Below are 19,269 nucleotides of genomic sequence, written 5' to 3'. Positions count from 1 at the left end.
CAACCGCAAAAAAATAATAAAACCGCACCGCTTACCGCAACCGCACTTTATTTACCGCACCGCACCGCGCGGTAATGCGGTAAATGCGGTAAATTTTTTATATTTTTAAAAATGGTGTTGAAAAATTGTACATTTGTGTAACCATATATAATAAAATGTTATTCTTATTCACACGAAATTTAACTTTAAGAGACTCCTCAGAATGTAATGTTTATGAAAAAATCAACTTTTGCATTTTCTATTAATAAAATTCCTTACATTTTAAGGCAAACATTATACATTCAAAAACTTTTATTTTAGCAACCCTTCAGTTAATTGAAAAATGTGGAATAAAAATGTAATAAGAAATAAAGTTGCATATTTTTTTCTTTAAATTTTCACATTTTCAATGTTTTTGACATATGAAAATGAAATGGATGATTTTCGCATTTACGTAGTAAACCACCTTTCATTCTTAACGGAATTTCACCAAAAAAATTTAAAGTCGAAATACCAGTACTTCTATATAGTAGCGCATATATTCCAATACAGTGAAATAAAAACATATTGTATTTCATTAATAAGAACGACGCCATATTTGATGAAAAAAAATTGCCTATACATTACATCTAATCAGGAGTCCGGTCTCAACCGGCACAGAATTATTGAACATTAGAAAAACTGCAAAAAATTTTGTAGCATACAGCAGATTTTTAAAAATAGGGGGTTTTACGGACAAAATATCCCAAAACTCTAACTTCCGCATTCTTCAAGAAACAGATGTATTATCATTTAAAAACTAAGATTGCTCCCTTTAAAAATGAATGAAAGAGCCAATGGCAAAAACTTCAATTGAAGTGAACGGGAGTCAAACTATGTGGTATTTGGCAACAAAAGCTTCAAAAAAGCTACAAAATAGTCTTGACTGAAAAATATTAGGACCTAATTTGGTAGAAAATTATAGTAAATTTGAGGCGAAAAAAAGTTATGTAGCATTATGCTATATTTCACCCTAAGGAGGAAAATTTGGTAAACACCAAAATTTCTTACTTGGGTGAAAATTTGTTGGTAAAACCAGTCTTTGCACTTGAGGGCACAAATCCTTATTTCTTAGACAGTTGCGTTTTGGCTTCGCCTCATCAGAAACCGACACTAACTTTTTGTCGGAATAGATTAGCGCCGGCTTGACGCAAATCCATTTAAACTAAAACACACTTTGTGTTTCAATCGAACGACTGATCAAACGTGATGTCCCGTCCGAGCAGAAGTTCTGTTTATGCCGATGAGACACAGTGAAGCCAAGACTTGTCTTGGCTTAGCAGGCCTATGCGAAAGCACTATGCTATATTTCACCCCAAGGAGGAAAATTTGGTAAACACCAACATTTCTCACTAGGGTGATCACGTGTTTACCAAATTGATATCGAAAACGATTCATAATTCCACGATTTCCAACAGAAATCGAGAGAAGTGATTCACTTTTAAATTGGATTTAAGAGTAAACATGTATTGTTTTCAAATGATCTAATAATTTTGTCTCTATTTGGATCTTGCATTTTATGTATTTGAAATGGTTAGTTTATGAAGTTTTACTTAGAAGTATAAAATAACTAGTCCTAAATATGTCGTAAAAATAATAGCGTCAAAATATATCGGACACAGCTAGATTTTCTTTCATTATCAATTAGAATAATCAAAATTATCACTTTATCATTTTTTTTGCGGTGCGGTTGCGGTAAAACCGCGCGGTAAAAGCTCTTTCCCGCACCGCATCTGCGGGAAAAAGTGTCTCACCGCACCGCAGATTTTGCGGTGCGGGTGCGGTAAATACCGCGCGGTTGCGGTAATTACCGCAACCGCGACGAACCCTACAAAGTAGTACATGTTACATCGCCGACTTCCAAATTTCTTTCCTGCACAACTTGCCACCGTTACGCAGAAGCATTGTTCCGCCGTCATCGCCGAGACTGCACAAACGAATTCACGCTGCGCTGCCATCATCGGGACGCCTGTCATGCCGCATTACGGAAGCCCCCGAGCGCCCCGACGCAGTCGTGCTACCAGCCAGCGACCAGCTTAGTCGTCCCGGCCCTGCGTTCGGAGGTCCTGAGGGGGTCTTCCCAACTCCCTTCTCAGGCGAGTATTTTGCTTTAAATGACGATCCGCTTCCTGAAAACCTTCTGGTTTCCAGCTTGCCATCGAGTACATCACGTCCTTGCAATTTGTCGGGACGCTTGGCACGTGACGTCGATGATTTGCGATTGTATTACCAAAACGTCAGAGGGCTAAGGACGAAAATCGAGGACTTGTACTTGGCTGCTCTTAACGGCGACTACGATATCTTCGTTCTAACGGAAACTTGGCTTGATGATCGTATCCCAAGTAGCAATTGCAACTTGTTGAAAGTTTTAAATGTTGCACAAATGCTACACAATATTTTTTATTGTTGGATATATTTGAAAAGAATTTCCACGAGTTTTTAAACTGATTGTGCAACTATGTAACTATAGAGCTGGCCAATAGTGTTAAGTATGCAAACATCAATAACAGTTGTGAAACTAATCAGAAACTTTGCTAACTTGCACAAACAGTCTAACAAGTTGCAAATGCCTCTTTGTTTGCCATTCCACCTTAAAACAGAACTATCCAACTACCCAGTGCTCGGCAAATAGCACAGCTATTGTTTTCATTATTTTGCTGCAATTAGGAACATGTTGCACAACATACAAACAAAGTGCGCTTTTTCCATAACAAAGTTGTTACCAAGAGAGTTACAAATACTATACAGTAACAAAGCGTGCTACTTGGGATTACATCGATGCAGCTCTTCGGGGATTCTTACGCGGTTTATCGTGCGGATCGAGGTGCTCGTAACAGTATCCATGGGCGCGGCGGGGGAGTTTTAATTGCTGTTTCTTCCGCACTTGCCTCCTGTGAGTTTGGTGTGGATAGTTCATCAGCAGTTGAAGCAGTTTGGACGAAGATTACTACGCAAACGAAGAATTACTTTATTGGAGCTGTTTACATTCCTCCAGAAAAACGACTTGATTGTTCTATTATGCAGTTCCACTTAGACTCCATAGAGTGCGCTTCTTCTCAACCAACCAGGACTCATGTGGGTTTCTTCTGGACGTGGGTACGCTTACCCTAACCCGTTATCCTCGACAACAAATCCTGCCAGCCGCTTACTTCTGGACGGGATGGCTTTTCATGGACTACGTCAAGTAAGCACGATTTTCAACCATCAATCTCGTTTTCTTGACCTTGTCTTCGTCAATGAGAATGCTTTGCCTGAGTGTTCTGTGAGTGAAGCTTCCAGTGTGATCGTTCCTTTGGATAACTATCATCCCGCTTTAGAAATATCCATTTCCACCATTAGTTCACCACTGTATGAAGAAGCTTTAGCTGTGAATCGTCGTAATTTTTGCAAAACTGATCTAGTAGCTCTACACCGCTAACTGTTGCTGATTGACTGGAGTGTACTACTTGATCAAGTGGATGTAGATGTTGCAGTTGATCTCTATAATCGGTTACTCCTTGACTGTGTTGAAAAATCTGTACCAAATTATCAACCTCCCAGGAAGCCTCCCTGGTCGAACGCAATGCTTCGGAATCTGAAACGCATCCGTGCCAAAGCTCTACGTGCGTACACAAATCGACGATGCCCTATTCTCAAGCGCTTTTTCGCAATATCCAGTAATGAGTACCGCTGTTATAATAAATTGCTGTACAAAGGATATGTGAACCGCATCCAACAAAACTTACGACGAAATCCGAAGGGCTTCTGGACTTTTGTTAATACGAAGAGGAAGGAAACGGGTCTTCCATCTAGGATGGTCTACAATGGCGAAGTAGCGACTACGACGGCGACAAAGTGCTCCCTATTTGCCAGTTACTTCTCGAGTGTCTTCACGACTGATGCGCTAACTGCCATCGAGCTCGACAACGCGTCCCGTGATGTTCCCATTGGTGCGGTGGATATGGATGTATTCACCATTTCAGAACAATCGGTTCACTCTGCAATACAAAAAACGAAATCGTCGTATGCTCCAGGACTAAGTGCTATGCCTTCAGCTGTTCTGAAAAAATGTTCGGATATTTTAGCGATTCCACTGACGCACCTTTTCAATGTGTCATTTCAGCAGCAAAAATTTCCCTACAATTGGAAGTGATCAGTCATGTTTCCGGTACACAAGAAAGGTGACAAAGGCAACATCGAGAACTACCGGGGAATCACTTTGCTGAGAGTCGAGTCAAAAAATTTCGAAACGCTTATCAACGAGGTGCTGTTCTCTGCTAGTAAACATTACATAAGCACTTGTCAGCACGGATTCTTTCCCGATCGATCGGTGGAAACGAACCTGGTCTCCTTCACATCCTTTTGCACGGAACAAATGTCCAAACAACTGCAGGTGGACACGATCTACACAGATCTTAAGGCTGCTTTCGACACTGTTAACCATGAGATACTGCTAACGCAGCTTGATAAACTTGGATGCACTGCCAGATTCTGCCGTTGGCTTCGATCATACCTTGTTCGCCGTAAAGTCGTTGTTCAAATTGGTGACAATGAATCTGAGTCCTTTTCCAACCATTCTGGAATTCCTTAAGGTAGTACGCTTGGTCCGCTATTGTTTTCACTGTTCGTGAATGATGTTGCTTTCGTCTTAATGCGTGGAGGGAAACTGTTCTTCGCCGACGACTTGAAAATATTTCTAATTATAAGGAAAGAAGCCGATTGCCGTGAGCTACAGTATCTCGTTGATACCTTTTATAGTTGGTGTAAAAGAAACATGATGGTTCTTAGTGTTGCTAAATTCTTTGTTATCAGCTTTCATCGAACGAGGAACATGTTTATTTTCAACTACAACACTGCTGGTACTCAGCTGCAACGCGTTGATCATGTAAAAGATTTGGGCGTCATCCTTGATGAAAGACTAACGTACACCCATCACTTCTCAACGATCATTGACAAAGCTAACCGTCTATTAGGTTTTATGTTCAAAATATCCAACGAATTCCGGGACCCTTTGTGCTTCAAAGCGTTGTATTGTTCACTGGTGCGCTCACAGTTGGAATTCGCAAACGTCGTCTGGTGCCCCTACCATGCAATTTGGAGCCAAAGAATTGAAGCTGTCCAGCGCCGATTCATAAGATATGCGTTACGTCAATTGCCTTGGAATGATCCGCTGAACTTGCCACCATACGAAGACCGTTGTCGATTACTAGGACTGCACACTTTAGAAGATCGTAGACACGCGTCGCAAGCCACCTTCGTATCTAAGCTTCTTCTCGCCGAATATGATGTTCCCGATCTCCTATCACAAATTAACCTCTACGCACCAACCCGTGTCCTTCGTCCTCGAACACTGCTGCAGACTGAAATGCGCAACACTGACTACGCTGCCAATAGCCCGATACTAGCAATGGTCCGTCGCTTCAACGATTTTACCGACAACTTCGACTTCGTCATTAGTTCTGCACAGTTTAGAAATCGTTTGTTATCACCTTAGGTTAATTATTTTTAATTTAGTTCATTAAGACTCATTGTCAGATGGCCGTAAATTGTTAAATACAAATAAATTACAAATACAAAGACAGTAATAATTGATATGTTTTATCAGTTTTCAAAAATATTGCAACATAACGAAAATATATGAAAAATTCGTTTTCCGTCATAAACATAAACTGTCCCTGACAGCACTTCTACATCGGAATCCAATCAGACTAATTGCAATAACTTCAGTTCTAGAGCTGATCCTTACAACTGTTAATACTCAAATGAAAGGCAATAGTCACATTTATTAGCCTTACTTGTTTTTGTGAAGTTATTTTGCCTCAAACAAAAGTTATAGCTGTTTAAAAACGTTGTTGTCCACAAACAACATGGTTATGAATGGGTTAAGTTTACTTTTTTCCGTATGGAACAAATTTTGTGCAAATCGGTTCTTCCATATTTGACAAAATTGTGCAACTACCTTCATATACACACAGTGACATTTTCATATCACGACGAACTAAGTCGAGTGGTTTACAGGCGACACATCGTCGCTGTTGTGCTATCTTATGACAAGCGCCATTTAGCACATTTCGAGAAAAAACGATTTTTAAAGTTTGAGATTGAATATCTTGAAACTTTTAAATGGTATAAACAATTCAAAGAAGACAATTGATGCTTCTATCTACTCTGTATTAATCTTTAAAATATTACGAAGATCGGTCGACTATGTTGAGAGTTTTTACTATAAATGTAAACGAAAGTCGGACTCACACGTGTCATAGGTGTGCACAGTGGGACGAGCCCGGACTTAAGTCCATATATGAAGGTTATGCGATATTCTCACTAGTATTTTTCTAGTATCAGCTGAGCCATCAGAGACATTTTCGCGAGATTTTAGGTGATTTAAATGCAAAATGAATTTTTGACAGCTTTTTGAAGGGCATAACTCAAGTGTTATTTGCATTATTTCACCATAGGAACTACATACGGTTATTCTCGTTTTCCAAAGAAACGGTTGATTTTATGAATTGCATTACTTCACCAAAATTATCCGTGTGATAAAATTATATCGTAAAATCGGTAAAAATAAGTCACTAGTTAGTTTAGTTAGTGTTTATATAACTGTTTGTCATGAATTTTTATTGAATTCGAAATTCTAAAGCGATAACAACAACGACGCCCGTGAATGCCCGCGATCACACTATACTCATTCGAAAACTTTTCATTTTCTCTTTAAAATGAGCCTATGCTAGTTTTGCGAAAACTTGCGATAAGCAGTCAAAATTTGAAAAAACTGTGAATGGAGACGCATGGTTATTAATGATATTTAATTTGAATATTCACTTTATGACTAGAATCATTATTCTAATTTATACACAACTTTCAAATAGCATTTAGAGCATGATCTACAAGAGTTTTACTAGTAATCAAGAGTAAGGAGCCGAATGGGAAGTATGGTTTTTAAGTGGTAAAAGAATTAAGAATGTTTAAAATTCAGTAAATATTTTCAACCATCTGAAATGTGTCATAAAATGTTTCATGAACTATTTTTTCTAACTTACGCAATAACTGTCAAATTGAGTGAACACAGTTGAGTTCTAGTCATTTGGTGAGACTATTTTTTCCGAGTTTGCATAGCGCTGATATAGCTTAAGAGTATGCGATATTATCCTAATAAAATAAGACCATTTTTAACTGAACCATATACGCGAAAAAAGGATTTTGGATTTGTTTTAATTTAAGGTATGAAATAAGCAATCTTAGCAACTTAAAACACACCTGCGAAAACAAAATCGTTAACCATCTCGTTGATTAGTGAATGTAAATCAATATTCCACTAAGACGCTCAAAATGTTTATTTTGAAAATGAAAAAAAAATCTAGTCGATCACATCTTATTTGATTCTTAAAAATAATATAGTCGTTTCTAAAGCCACATAATGAGAATCAATTCGTTTCAATACTGAAAATAAATTCCAGAATTACAATTGAAAGAAATCTTTATAAAAGACAAAATATTCACTTTTGAGCCACTCTAATAAGTAGTAAAGTTAATTTCTATTTTCTACAACCAACATAGGAATTCAGCGCACAAAAATGTCAAAAAAATTTGAACCTTCGCAACAAAATAATTATTTTTGAGCCACCCTAATGTATAATGATTTTTTTTTGCAAATGTTAATATCAAAAAACGATTTAGCATACGAAAATTAACATACACAAATTTTAAGAACGATTTAGAAAAAAAAATTTTTTTTGAGACACCCTAATGTATAGTAAATGTTCCTTTTTGAAATGTTTTAATATCGAAAACGAACTCAGCGTACCAAAATTACATAAAAACGTCCTATATGAACCGACACGGAAAAGTTTGGACATTAGTCCACCTTTTGTTCTAAGTCGTGCCACTGTAGTATGTATAGATGACAAAATTTGTATGGCGTGTCATAATCGTGCATAGAAAATTTTCCAAAGAAAAAAATCATCAATTATTAAGTTTTATTCATATCTTTGGCTTCATTTGGTCTATAAACAATCGATTAAATGCATTTGGAAGGAAATGAGTCAGGGAATCTAGAAAAAATAGTTATTTTTGGTTACAGTGTTGCCAAATATGCTATATTTCCAGTTTACAACTTAAACTGCATTTTTCTCTCAATTCGTGTATTTTTGTTTTGAAAATGATGACTCCATTGTGTTCCTCAGATAGTTTTACACGTAAAAACATCTTTTACATGAAGATTAATTGAGCCAATCCTACGACACAATCATTTGAAGCAAAAAATTAAAAATTTCTCAGAACGTTTTGCGCTATATCTCAGCAACCAACCAGTATGACAAAATTCTGAAAACACCACTTTGTAGATATTTTTTAGACGAGTAATGTGGCATATCTAACTCAGTTTACCCCAAAATGGTGTTTGTCATAAGATAGCACAACATCGACGACATGACATCCGGCTTCCGATTTACAAATCGAGTTTTGGGTTGGCCTTTCGTTATATAAGGAATGGAAAAACTAAACAAACACAATAAAGCAGCCGAGGATGCCTTTTTATTTACAAATTAGAGCTTGCAACGTTCTACTAAAATACATCCACCCTGGACTTGCTTGAGTTATTTTCCTCTTCTAGAACCAGATTCTTCCCTTTCGTCTCCGGAACCAAAAACACTATAATCAGTACGGCAACTATACACACTGCGGTCGAAATCCAAACTGTGCCATGGATTTGTATGTTTTCCAATAGAATCGGAAATGCCTTCACCATAATGAAAGCAAAAAAGCAGAGTGAAACCATGCTGATGGTACTGCCGATGCTACGGAGCTGTGAAATAATTCCAAAAGGTGAGTGAAAGTGTAGTTCAATTAATTATCCTCTATATACGATAGCTCACCTTGGGGGGCAAGATTTCCGGCAAAATGAAAAATGGCACGTTCGTGATGCCGAGTGCTGCTGCGTAGATTGTAGAAGTCAGACATAGTACCGGTACCCAGGAGTAGTCGCTCGAATCGGAAAAGTATGAATGCAGTCCCATAAGACCGAGGGACACTCCGACACCTACAGTCGAAATCAGCAAGAAGATCTGCGAATGTAGGAAATAAAATAGTACAATAGAGTGCCGATGGCCACTTGGCTCTAATTTGCAATTAATACCTTGCGACCGGCTTTATCGATGATTGCAAACGAGGTCAGGTTGCCGCAGATGTTTATCAGAGCTAGCAGAATTAACACGTACTTGGATTCAACGGACGATCCCGATGCCTGTAGAATGGTTCCGGCGTAGGTTAGTATGGCAAAGATGCCACTGAATTGATTCAGTGCCACAACAAATAGGCCAATGGAAAGACCACGAATTGCGGCCGGTGTCGCTGAAAGTAGATATGTCACCAAATAACGTATTTGATTTATTATTATTATTCATGCAACGAATGATGGTGTACAATTCAAGAGAAATCCTAACTCATTTCCATTGTACACTCAGGTTTTTTTTTACGCGGGGGATACGAGCCGCGTAAATGAAAACCGCGTAAATTTCAAAATCCGCGTAAATGAAAACCGCGTAAATTTCAAAATCCGCGTAAATGAAAAACGCGTAAATTTCAAAATCCGCGTAAATGAAGACCACTTAAATTTAAGAATCCGCGATAAAGGGAACCTCATTGATGGATACCGCGTAAATTCCAAAATCCGCGTAAATGAAAACCGCGTAAATTTCAAAATCCGCGTAAAAAAAATCGCGTAAAAAAATACCGCGCAAACAAAAACCGCGTAAAAAAAAAACTTGAGTGTACAATTGTTTGCATCAAGTTGGTAATCAGAGGCGCTAATGACATTTTTAGGTCACCTTGTCTAACTTCTGACTTGTAACGAATAAGGATACAATGTATAAGTAGTTTTTGCAGAGTTTTAATATAGATTCACAATTTAGTATTAATATGATACCACTGTTTATGATAAATCTGTTCTGCTGATTCACATTTTATACAAGGCTTGAGTTTGGCAAGCTGTTAATAAAAAGATAAAAACCTGTTTTGATCCACCTAGTGTTGCAATTGTACCTTTCTCATTTATCAAAGCTATGGTTTAATAGCTTTCAATATAATATTGTGGAAATATCTATTAAATTCTTATTACACTTGGTAAGTATATGGTCAAGGCTCCGTAAATGGCAACCACAGGCGAATTTTTTTAACAATATTTGCCTCAAACTGTTTTCTTCCCATATGTATATATCCTCTAATATTAAACAATATGAATGGCGAGCCCAAAAAAAAATTCCATGTCTGTCATTTATTAACACTTTTTGATATCAGTCTGCTTCCTCATCTCGTACAGATCAGAAGCCAAATAGCGCACCGCTTGCGAACAGCACACAAACAAAAAATACTATCCACGCCGCACCGTTCTAACGTGTACGTGTAACATATAGACACAGGAAAGTTCCGTTGCACCTAACTTCGAGTGAAATGAGTGAACAACAACGCCCATTACGGGAGAACACAATCGCGATTGATTTTTCGCAAACCCGTCTTAGACATTCAGTGCGCGAGGTGGAACAGTTGGTCAAGGTGAAAATGGAACTTGGTCTTACAGAGATTTCACACGTCCAGCTTCACCACACCAGGAATGTAGTACTAATAACGTTCAACTCCTTAGCCGAGGCAGAAAGCTTCGTAGCAAAAAACAACATGCAACATGACGTGGAATATGACAACGTCAAAACCAAGATCCCCGTGTATATGGATCTCGATCTAACTGAAATAAAACTCTATGATCTGGCACCTCGTACTGGCACGGAATATATTAAAAGATTCATGTCGAAGTATGGAGAAGTGGAATCAGTCTCTAACGACACATGGAGAAACTTTTTCCCTGGCATTCCCAACGGTGTTCGGGTTGTGCGAATGCGATTGAACCAACCTATACCGTCTTATTTAACTTTCGAGGCCAGATCATCGCAAGGTGTTAACTACATACAAAGAACCCTTTGAACATACCCTGGACAGACGCCCACGTGCCAGTTCTGTAACAAAACGGCACACTACGGAAAGCCATGTGCCAAAACTACTAAAGAAAATTCATCTACTACAACCCACACCACCAAACAGCCTTGGACATCTACTGATAAACCACAGACAGCCGGTCAAAATATGCATGCCGAACAAACAATATTCCACGGTATCCCAATGCCAATAGTTAACGTACGCAAGGAAGAAATAAACAAGAAGGAAGACAGCTATACCAGAGTCACACAAAAACACAAAAAGCACCAAGAATATAACAGCGACGAACAAAGCTCCAACGATAAAGACATGGACGTAAACACGAGCGAGGGAGAGGGCAGAGGGACTGAGCAGCAAGCGACAGTAGGTAAACCTGACCATTACTCACCACCAAGAAAGAAGATAAACACGAGAAGCGGAAAGCAGTGCGCCCAGAAAGGCAGCAATAATACTTGATTATTTTTTTACTATTATTTTATGAATTGTAATCTATTATTTTTGAATTGTATACGAAATGAAAAAGGCGAATGACCCTTGGGGTTAAAACCTTAATAAACAAATAACAAATAAAAATAACTTTTTGATGATTCTTGTATGACCTGAAAATGGCTAAAAGACTGTAAGGAGATAAAAAGGTAAATAAAATCCATGTTTTCAACTTTTCGCTTGGAACCACATTTTTCCATCATAGTCTAATATAAATTTGACGATATTGCTTGAAAGTTTGAGATGAAAATTGATTTATGCTTATGTTAATTGTGAAGTAATGAAAAACAAATAACTTGCAACGTGACAGATCTAATATCCGAAAAAGTTTTATGAACCACACCAACAGTTTGCATACAATGTATAACCAGCATTTTTTCTTACTATTTTGAGTCTACTTTTTAAAACAGTAATATGGAAACCGTTGAACTTATATAACGTGACAGATATTTTCTGCTGTAAAGAAATTCCATCGAGATTGATTACATTGCATCAAAAATAATGATCATCTTCGATACTGATGAAATTTTTTACGTTTCGTGTGTATGGGAGACTAAGTATTTTGCACAGTTTTGTTTAACATTTTTATTCAAGAGTAATATTTAATAAGGGCGTATCAGATATTGAACGCACATTTTTCAAAGAAATATTGTTCGAAAATCGCCATTTGTGCAGCAAAATTGTATGACAGCGATTTCTAAGGTATTAATTCTTGTGTGAATATTTTTTGTAGAAATTAAAAAAAAAATTTAAAAATGCAAGTACAAAAAACAATGATTTTTAGTGAACACAAGGCTAAAAATATAAGAAACTGTAATTGCATTATGAAGAAGCTATCAGCAAGAAAGCATTTTTAACAACGACTTCAAGTATGCTTCTAAATTCCTTAGTATATGCCAGTTATAAATATAATTTTCTTATACAATAATAATTCTAAATGACATTTCGAAGCAAAATGCTCTTAAGAAAAGTTTTCCAAAATATTTTGTTTTTCTTTGAACAAGAATATGAAGTAGTGAAAATACGCTAATTCAATAAGTTATTACCCAACCAATAAAACACAGCATGTTTGAAATATAATTGCAAATAAAAAAAATATAATTGCATTAATGAGAAAATAAAAAAAATTCAAAAATTATGACAAAAACTAGAATCATTTTTCAAAAATTCATTTAATTTGCAACATCTTTAAATAATTGAGTTATAGAATGTTTTACAAAATGTTTTTTTTTTCAATTCAAAATTCCCATTGAAAATTGTCCTTCAAAATTTAGCTGTTTTCAAGTTATTTTAGATTGTTTTCGGCATAAAATGTTACTCGTAAAATTACGCCCTTTTCTCATCAAAACCAATATGTTTTCCAAATAAAAAAAAAAATAAAATAAAATAAGATTTCTCTTAAATACTCAGCTTCCGGATCAAGAATGATTTGTGTATGTCTGTCCCGATATCCTTGCTTGATTAAAACTATACCTGTACTGTACCTGTACTACACCAATATCAACCATACCCCAAACATAATATCAATTGACCCAACCTACGACGCCACATCGCATCTCAAACCGATAGTTTCCCACGACTCGAAAATCTTACATCGAACATGACGAAACCATACCAAACGAGAATTACTGACAACGCTAAAATAAATTTCACACAAACACTCAGACCATGAATTCCAAGCATAACACTTAGCCCCATTGACACAAAAACCCACTTCGTACAAAAGACAACATGTACAGTACCAAACAACTATGTTTTTCACAGCTAGTAATAATCAACCAAACACATTTCTAAAACAGACTTACATCTTTAGCACCTCGAAAACAGACCTACATCCAAACCGGAAAACTGATCTACATACAAGCCACAGAACCAAACTTATGTCCAAATCTCAAAACATACCCATGTTTCTAGCACGCAATAAAACAACACAAACTTAAGTCCAAAACCAAGAACGAAACCTCAAACTTTGACCGTAATAAATCATGCCTTCCGAACGGTAAAGCCATAAGCCAGCAAATTCCAACAAACAAAACATTGACACACATTAAGATAGCCAGCACCGACTAAGCCATCAAGGTCAGCTCAAAATACCGAAGTAAACCGAACGAGAGAACATGACGCGAGAACTGACTATTTGACTTAGCCCCTCCTTTCTCCATAAACAAATACGCACACGGTGTATTTATTAGAACAACTTTATGCAAAAAAATTCAGCATCTCTGAAACTTCGGAATATGATAGAATGGACTTTCCCCTTTCATTTGAAACTAAGATCAAAATGATCCGTCGGGGGGTCCAGAGCAACTTTTTTTTTTGAAGTTTTTTCGTAACAATATTGGTTTTACTACTCGAGCTAGTTCATATTTATGTCCCTAGATGGTGCTTTAGACATTCGAAAAACACTAAATGTGAGAATTTGGAAGAAAATTTAATTGTCTACAAGTTTGTTGACAACTAAAAATTGATCAGAAATCACACGAAAAAGTTGTTTAAGATTTTAACGAAGTTATATCTAAGATAGTTTCACACAAGACCTAGTGGTTTGGAAATATATTTTCTCCCACTTATTTCACTACAAAAAAAAATAATTGGGTTTAGTGGCATGAAATGATTTGACGGGATTCATTACAACTTCTTCGTTGGCAATTCTAATGGACCTTCTGAAAATTAGGATGTTTGACAGAGACAGAAAACTATTTGTGCTTTTGGTTCAAGTTTGTAATCTTTCCCGATAGATTCGAAGGAACTACCATTCATCGGAAAGTATTGCTTGGTTACAGGAGTTTGCTTACATTTATGTTTTAGAAAGGACCATCCGTCGCATAATTTAGGTTATGATCGTTTAAGTCAGCTATTATAATTCTGTTCAAAAATGTTGGGACACACAGTTTATAATTGAACACAAACCACAGAAGTAACTGTCCAAATTAGTGGTTAGCGTGAAACGATTTATTTAAATTTTTCCGCAAAGTATATTGTGGCAGTTGGATTTTACGGCCATTTCCTATGAATTATGTGAGAAATCGTTAATAAATTGATCCTAGATTATGCGAAATGTATTACTTTTGAAAATAAAATATGGTTTGAGTACAAGAAAATCCTTATATACATACAAATCCACGAATATATCCCAAAAAAATATCTTGATCCAAAAACTCAAAGTTTTTTGTTCACTGTTTGTCATATTGAGTTAATTTTGAAAAAGAAAATCAACGTTTTTAACCAAGCATTGCAATGAAATTCGCGAAATATTGCAATGGTGTTAACAGTTTCATTGAGTTTGTTCAAATATAAAGGTTGAAGTTCAGGACAAGTGAATTTTATACGAAGATGCTAACAAAGTAGGAGGTTAATGCAAGAATAGTTATCAGTCATCCCCGAGAACAATCGAAAAAATGAAAAAGAAAGCATACATCATTGAAAAAGCTGTTTCTGCGGGAGGAATCACTCACCATCTTGGAAAAGAATATTAATATCATACTAGTTTGGTCAACACTTATCTAAGACTTTTCATCCCAAAAATATTAATGGTGCCCTATATCAGGTGGAATCTGGAATTATAATTTTCAGCTAAAAGATGAGACTTTCCAAGCTCTCAAATTCCTCTGAATGCACGGTTCAACTTTACACAGGTATTTGGCAAATGAAAAAAGTGCGTGTGAATTGACTTACAAACCACTAGGGTTTTTGTAAAACTAACTTAGACTTCGTTAAAATATTGAACAACTTTATCGGATAATTTCAAATCGGTTTTTAGTTGTTAACAAAGTTGTAGACAATTAAAATATCTACCAGATTCTCACATTTAGTGTTGTTCGAATGTCTAAAGCACCATCTAGGGACAGAAATATGAACTAGTTCTATTGTAAAATCTATATTTTCACGAAAAAAACTTCAAAAAAAAGTTGCTCTAGACCCCCCGACGGATTATTTTGATGTTGGTTTCAAATGAAAGGGGAAAGCCCATTCTTTCATATCCTGAAGTTTCAGAGATGCTGAATTTTTTTGCATAAAGTTGTTAAAAAAAGACACCGTGCGCACACTGGCGAGACAGCCATAGAACAGCCATAGAAGTAACTTTAGACATAAGAAACATTCATGGCAAGCTGTCGAAGCCCCGCCCGTTAGAATGAAGCTAACTATCTGATAGGAAAATTAGCTTTAAGGTTTACATGTATTAGTTAGTATAAGTAGATTAAGTTGATGAAATAAAGACACAGTTTTTTAACAGTTTTTAACAGTACAGTTGAAACAGTTGAGTTTCAGTGCAATGTCCTAAACGAAGAAAGTCCCCCAGAAACATAAAATAGTGAATAATGTTATTCTTGTATAAAAACTAAACATATATAATATAACTGTAACGTGACAGATGTTGGTTGTAACGTGACAGATCATTGAAAATACTCCATAAAAACGAAAAAAAAATCGACAGGAAAATTATATTTCAAACTCTTTCTTGTTTTCCAAATTTCAACTTAAAACTTTGTTCACGCCAATGTAGAAAAATGTGGGGTTTAGGGACCTTAATCATGTGCAATTGTGATAGAATCTGATTTTATCGTTTTTGCATACCTATCTTATGAAATGTGCGTAAAATTGTAACGTGAAAGACAGAAGCCTTGGCCATATATGGGTGTACGTCTGCCACGAACCTGATGAGCAACATTTCGACGCTGACACACTTGAAACTTAGCTTAATCAGCGTAAGTTCAATGTTATCATCATATTAGCATATTTTGAAATGCGTGGTGGAAGGGGGGGGAGGGGCAGGGGGATAATTATTGCGAGGAGATGATGCGTTGGGAACAACCTAACATATTTAGGTAGACGAGTGGGTAAATGGAATATGGGTGTTCATATTATACCTTCCATTTGAGACCAGGTTAGAGAAAATTGGTTCAGTCATCACCGAAGTGGCTTTAGTTCTGGAATATGTTCGGAACCAGGGACTTCCGAAATTATCAAGTGATCTAGGTCAGCGAAGTAATTTGATGTTCATATCAAAACTTTTAATTTATGAGGTAATACAATTGTACCGGTTTAAATGAGAAATTCCCAACCCTCCCTATAACCCCGGAACCAAAAGTCAGTACTGAATGAAGTTCAATAGTAGTCGATAGAAGTATTATATCTTTCATTTGAAATTAAGTTTGTAAAAATCGGTTAAGAGTTCACTGGAAAATAGGTGTGCAGAGCTTTCACCATTCATTCAAATTCAAACTGAACGAACCACAATACAGTTCAGTAAAACGCTTGCCTTCACCCCAGCCGAATGAATTGCTACTATGGATACCGAAGAAACAACACGAGGAAACAGAAACAGGAACGAATATATCCACACATGCTTGCATAAGCACGTATCATTATATTGATGAACAGTTGTGAGTATCATTGAGACAGAGTATATCAGTATTCTCTTCTCTCTTGAATAGAGGCCCCTTGTTACTTGGTTGATTGTTTGGTGGATTTGGTTCACGAACATACAAGCTGTTGAACCATTCAGATTCATTGTGTAATGCTGATTCTGATAATAAGATTCATCTGGCCATATTCGCGGTTTTCAGCGTATTTCGATACGTCAGTTAAGAACAAATGGCTTGTGGAGCGGACATTAGGCAACAGGTACCGCTAATCTGATTCTGTTCAGGTTTGAGGGGGAAAAAATTTGAACATGCGTTCACGATGATTTATAAATTTAGGGAAATCGTGGATATTTAAACACCGATATGCATTTTATCAGCTTTTTGGATGTTAGTTCCTCAGATAACTCAGCCCAAAACATATAGGTTCAGTTTTTTCTAACATTGTATATCTACCTCACGAATATTTGGAATTCTATAATCGTGAACCAAAACGAAGTGGTCGCCTATACGTGTTGTTAAATTATCATTGTAGTACATATTAAAGCGAGATGAATTAGAATGAACAAAAACTTTTTGTCACTCGAATTCATGCAGATTTTGTACGGTTCAAAAAAAATGTAGCACTTATATTTTTTAATCGATTGCCTCGAAAATTTTGCGAATTCAGCTTTAGGTATTTAATTTTGGAGGTTTTGACCAGCCCGGTCCCACTGTGCAACGCTGCATGTCCATCATACCATTGCCAGATGTCCGTGTTTCCCATCTCAGATTTGAAATACCGATTTTGTGCCTCTTTTTCACAGCCATTTTAAACATCGTTCTGTTTGAAATTTTATTAGAATAAGTAACTATGTAGATGGAATATGACGTAAATGACAGTACAGTGCGTACAGTTCACAAGTAAGGCGTCAATGGATGAGTCTTATTTGATATTTAACCTTAAGATGTCTGTCTTAGGCCCAGTTCTCCTAATACAAAATCATACGATTTTCTCACAATTTTTTATGCAAGGAAACTTGCCGTAAATAAGTTCCACGTACACCCTTTCTGTTATGTAGGGTTAACAATAAAGTTGAGTGTTACCATGCAGGTAACAGCATAAGCATAATGTAAAACGTTTATGAATAATGGTTTTGGCGGTTTTATAAGTTATTGGCTAAAAGTGATTAGTAAATTGATTGAATACTTACTGAAATCGGCAAAAGTTAAGCTTTGTTTGCTCTTTTCGGCCATGGTGAATGCCTTCAAGCTTTCGAACTCATATTCGAAAACAAGCGTCTTGCGTGACGCGTCCGGAATGTTCCGATAGAACATCAATGATTTTTCCGCCTCGTCTGTTTTTCCCTTCCGCAGCAAACAATATGGCGTCTCCGGCAGTAAACAAACCAGCCCGAGAAAGGCGACCGGCAGGCAAAGCATAACTTTCGGTATCGTGTAGTACGATAGGTAGTTCCCAGCGATGTACGATGCCAGCAGGCCAAAGTTTATGTGCAGAATCGTTAACGAACCGAGCGTTCCTCGGATTCTAGTGAAAAATGGAATGGTAGAAGTAAACAAAAGTTGAAAGCACAATAAATTGTGAGTAGAATTGGCTCACATTGCTCGCTACAGTGAGCAGGTTGCAACCGACGACATACTTTCTGTCCGCAATATCAGCCACAAACAGCGGTAGGATGCTGCAAATTCCTCCCCCGGTGAGTCCGGACATGACCCGTGCAACGTAGATGTAGTAGACACTGTCACCCACCATCAGAAGAGTCCACAGAATCTGGTGGGATACCAACAAATGGTAAATATCTTGTCGACAGCTCAATTGAGTTATTTTTTTGCCTCCCACAATATACGTACGAGGTGAGGAACGGCAAGCAGCAGCAGTCCCACTTTCTTGCCGAAATACGTATGAATCAGAGCAAACAGGATTGTTCCCGTCATTCCACCGATGCACAGACAGGATCCCACCCACGACGCTTCCTCTACCGTGATGGGACCGCTCGGGAGGGGTGTGTCGGCTGACTGCAGAAGTGGGATGATTGGGGCCGTCCATCCAACCGTGACACCGTACCCGATGGTTATTAGATGAACTAGGTGGAAAAGGTGAAAAGCGGATAGCTGTAGTCAGATACGGTGATTAATTGAGGCAAGTTCGAGGGGCAGTTGTTTTGCTTTTATTTATATACCCGCTAGCAATGCCTTGAGCTGGTGTCGGTACTGGTGGGAGAAGAAATTGGCGTCGTTGGCCATCAACAGATGTGATATTTTGATTATTGGTGTACGCAATGTTCAATTTTTCAACTTCCTCACGAGTGCACCTCTCTTTTTTCGATAGCGATCGAGAATTGTGTTTTATTAGACTTTTCACCCTTAAAATTAAATAATTATCTAATACTAAATAGGTACTATCACTAAAAGGTATTTCAACGACAAACGACTTGCG

At 37.2% G+C, this 19,269-nt stretch overlaps 1 protein-coding gene across 1 annotated transcript in view; it reads right to left on the bottom strand.

The window, feature by feature from the left end:
* LOC131679891 (uncharacterized) overlaps positions 1 to 19,242 on the bottom strand; it is a 55,084-nt gene extending 35,842 nt beyond the window's left edge. Inside the window, exons 1-7 of the mRNA XM_058960642.1 lie at positions 19,013 to 19,242; positions 18,684 to 18,916; positions 18,473 to 18,603; positions 18,026 to 18,360; positions 9,134 to 9,348; positions 8,874 to 9,062; positions 8,565 to 8,803 (exon numbers count right to left, since the gene is read on the bottom strand). Of these exons, the coding sequence (XP_058816625.1) occupies positions 8,565 to 8,803; positions 8,874 to 9,062; positions 9,134 to 9,348; positions 18,026 to 18,360; positions 18,473 to 18,603; positions 18,684 to 18,916; positions 19,013 to 19,076 (1,406 nt within the window). The 5' untranslated portion in view covers positions 19,077 to 19,242. The remainder of the gene's footprint in view (positions 1 to 8,564; positions 8,804 to 8,873; positions 9,063 to 9,133; positions 9,349 to 18,025; positions 18,361 to 18,472; positions 18,604 to 18,683; positions 18,917 to 19,012) is intronic.
* Between the last annotated feature and the right edge of the window lie 27 nt (positions 19,243 to 19,269).

Source organism: Topomyia yanbarensis, chromosome 2, assembly GCF_030247195.1.
Source record: "Topomyia yanbarensis strain Yona2022 chromosome 2, ASM3024719v1, whole genome shotgun sequence".
Lineage (NCBI taxonomy): Eukaryota > Metazoa > Arthropoda > Insecta > Diptera > Culicidae > Topomyia > Topomyia yanbarensis.
This window is presented reverse-complemented; position numbering and strand designations above follow the sequence as displayed.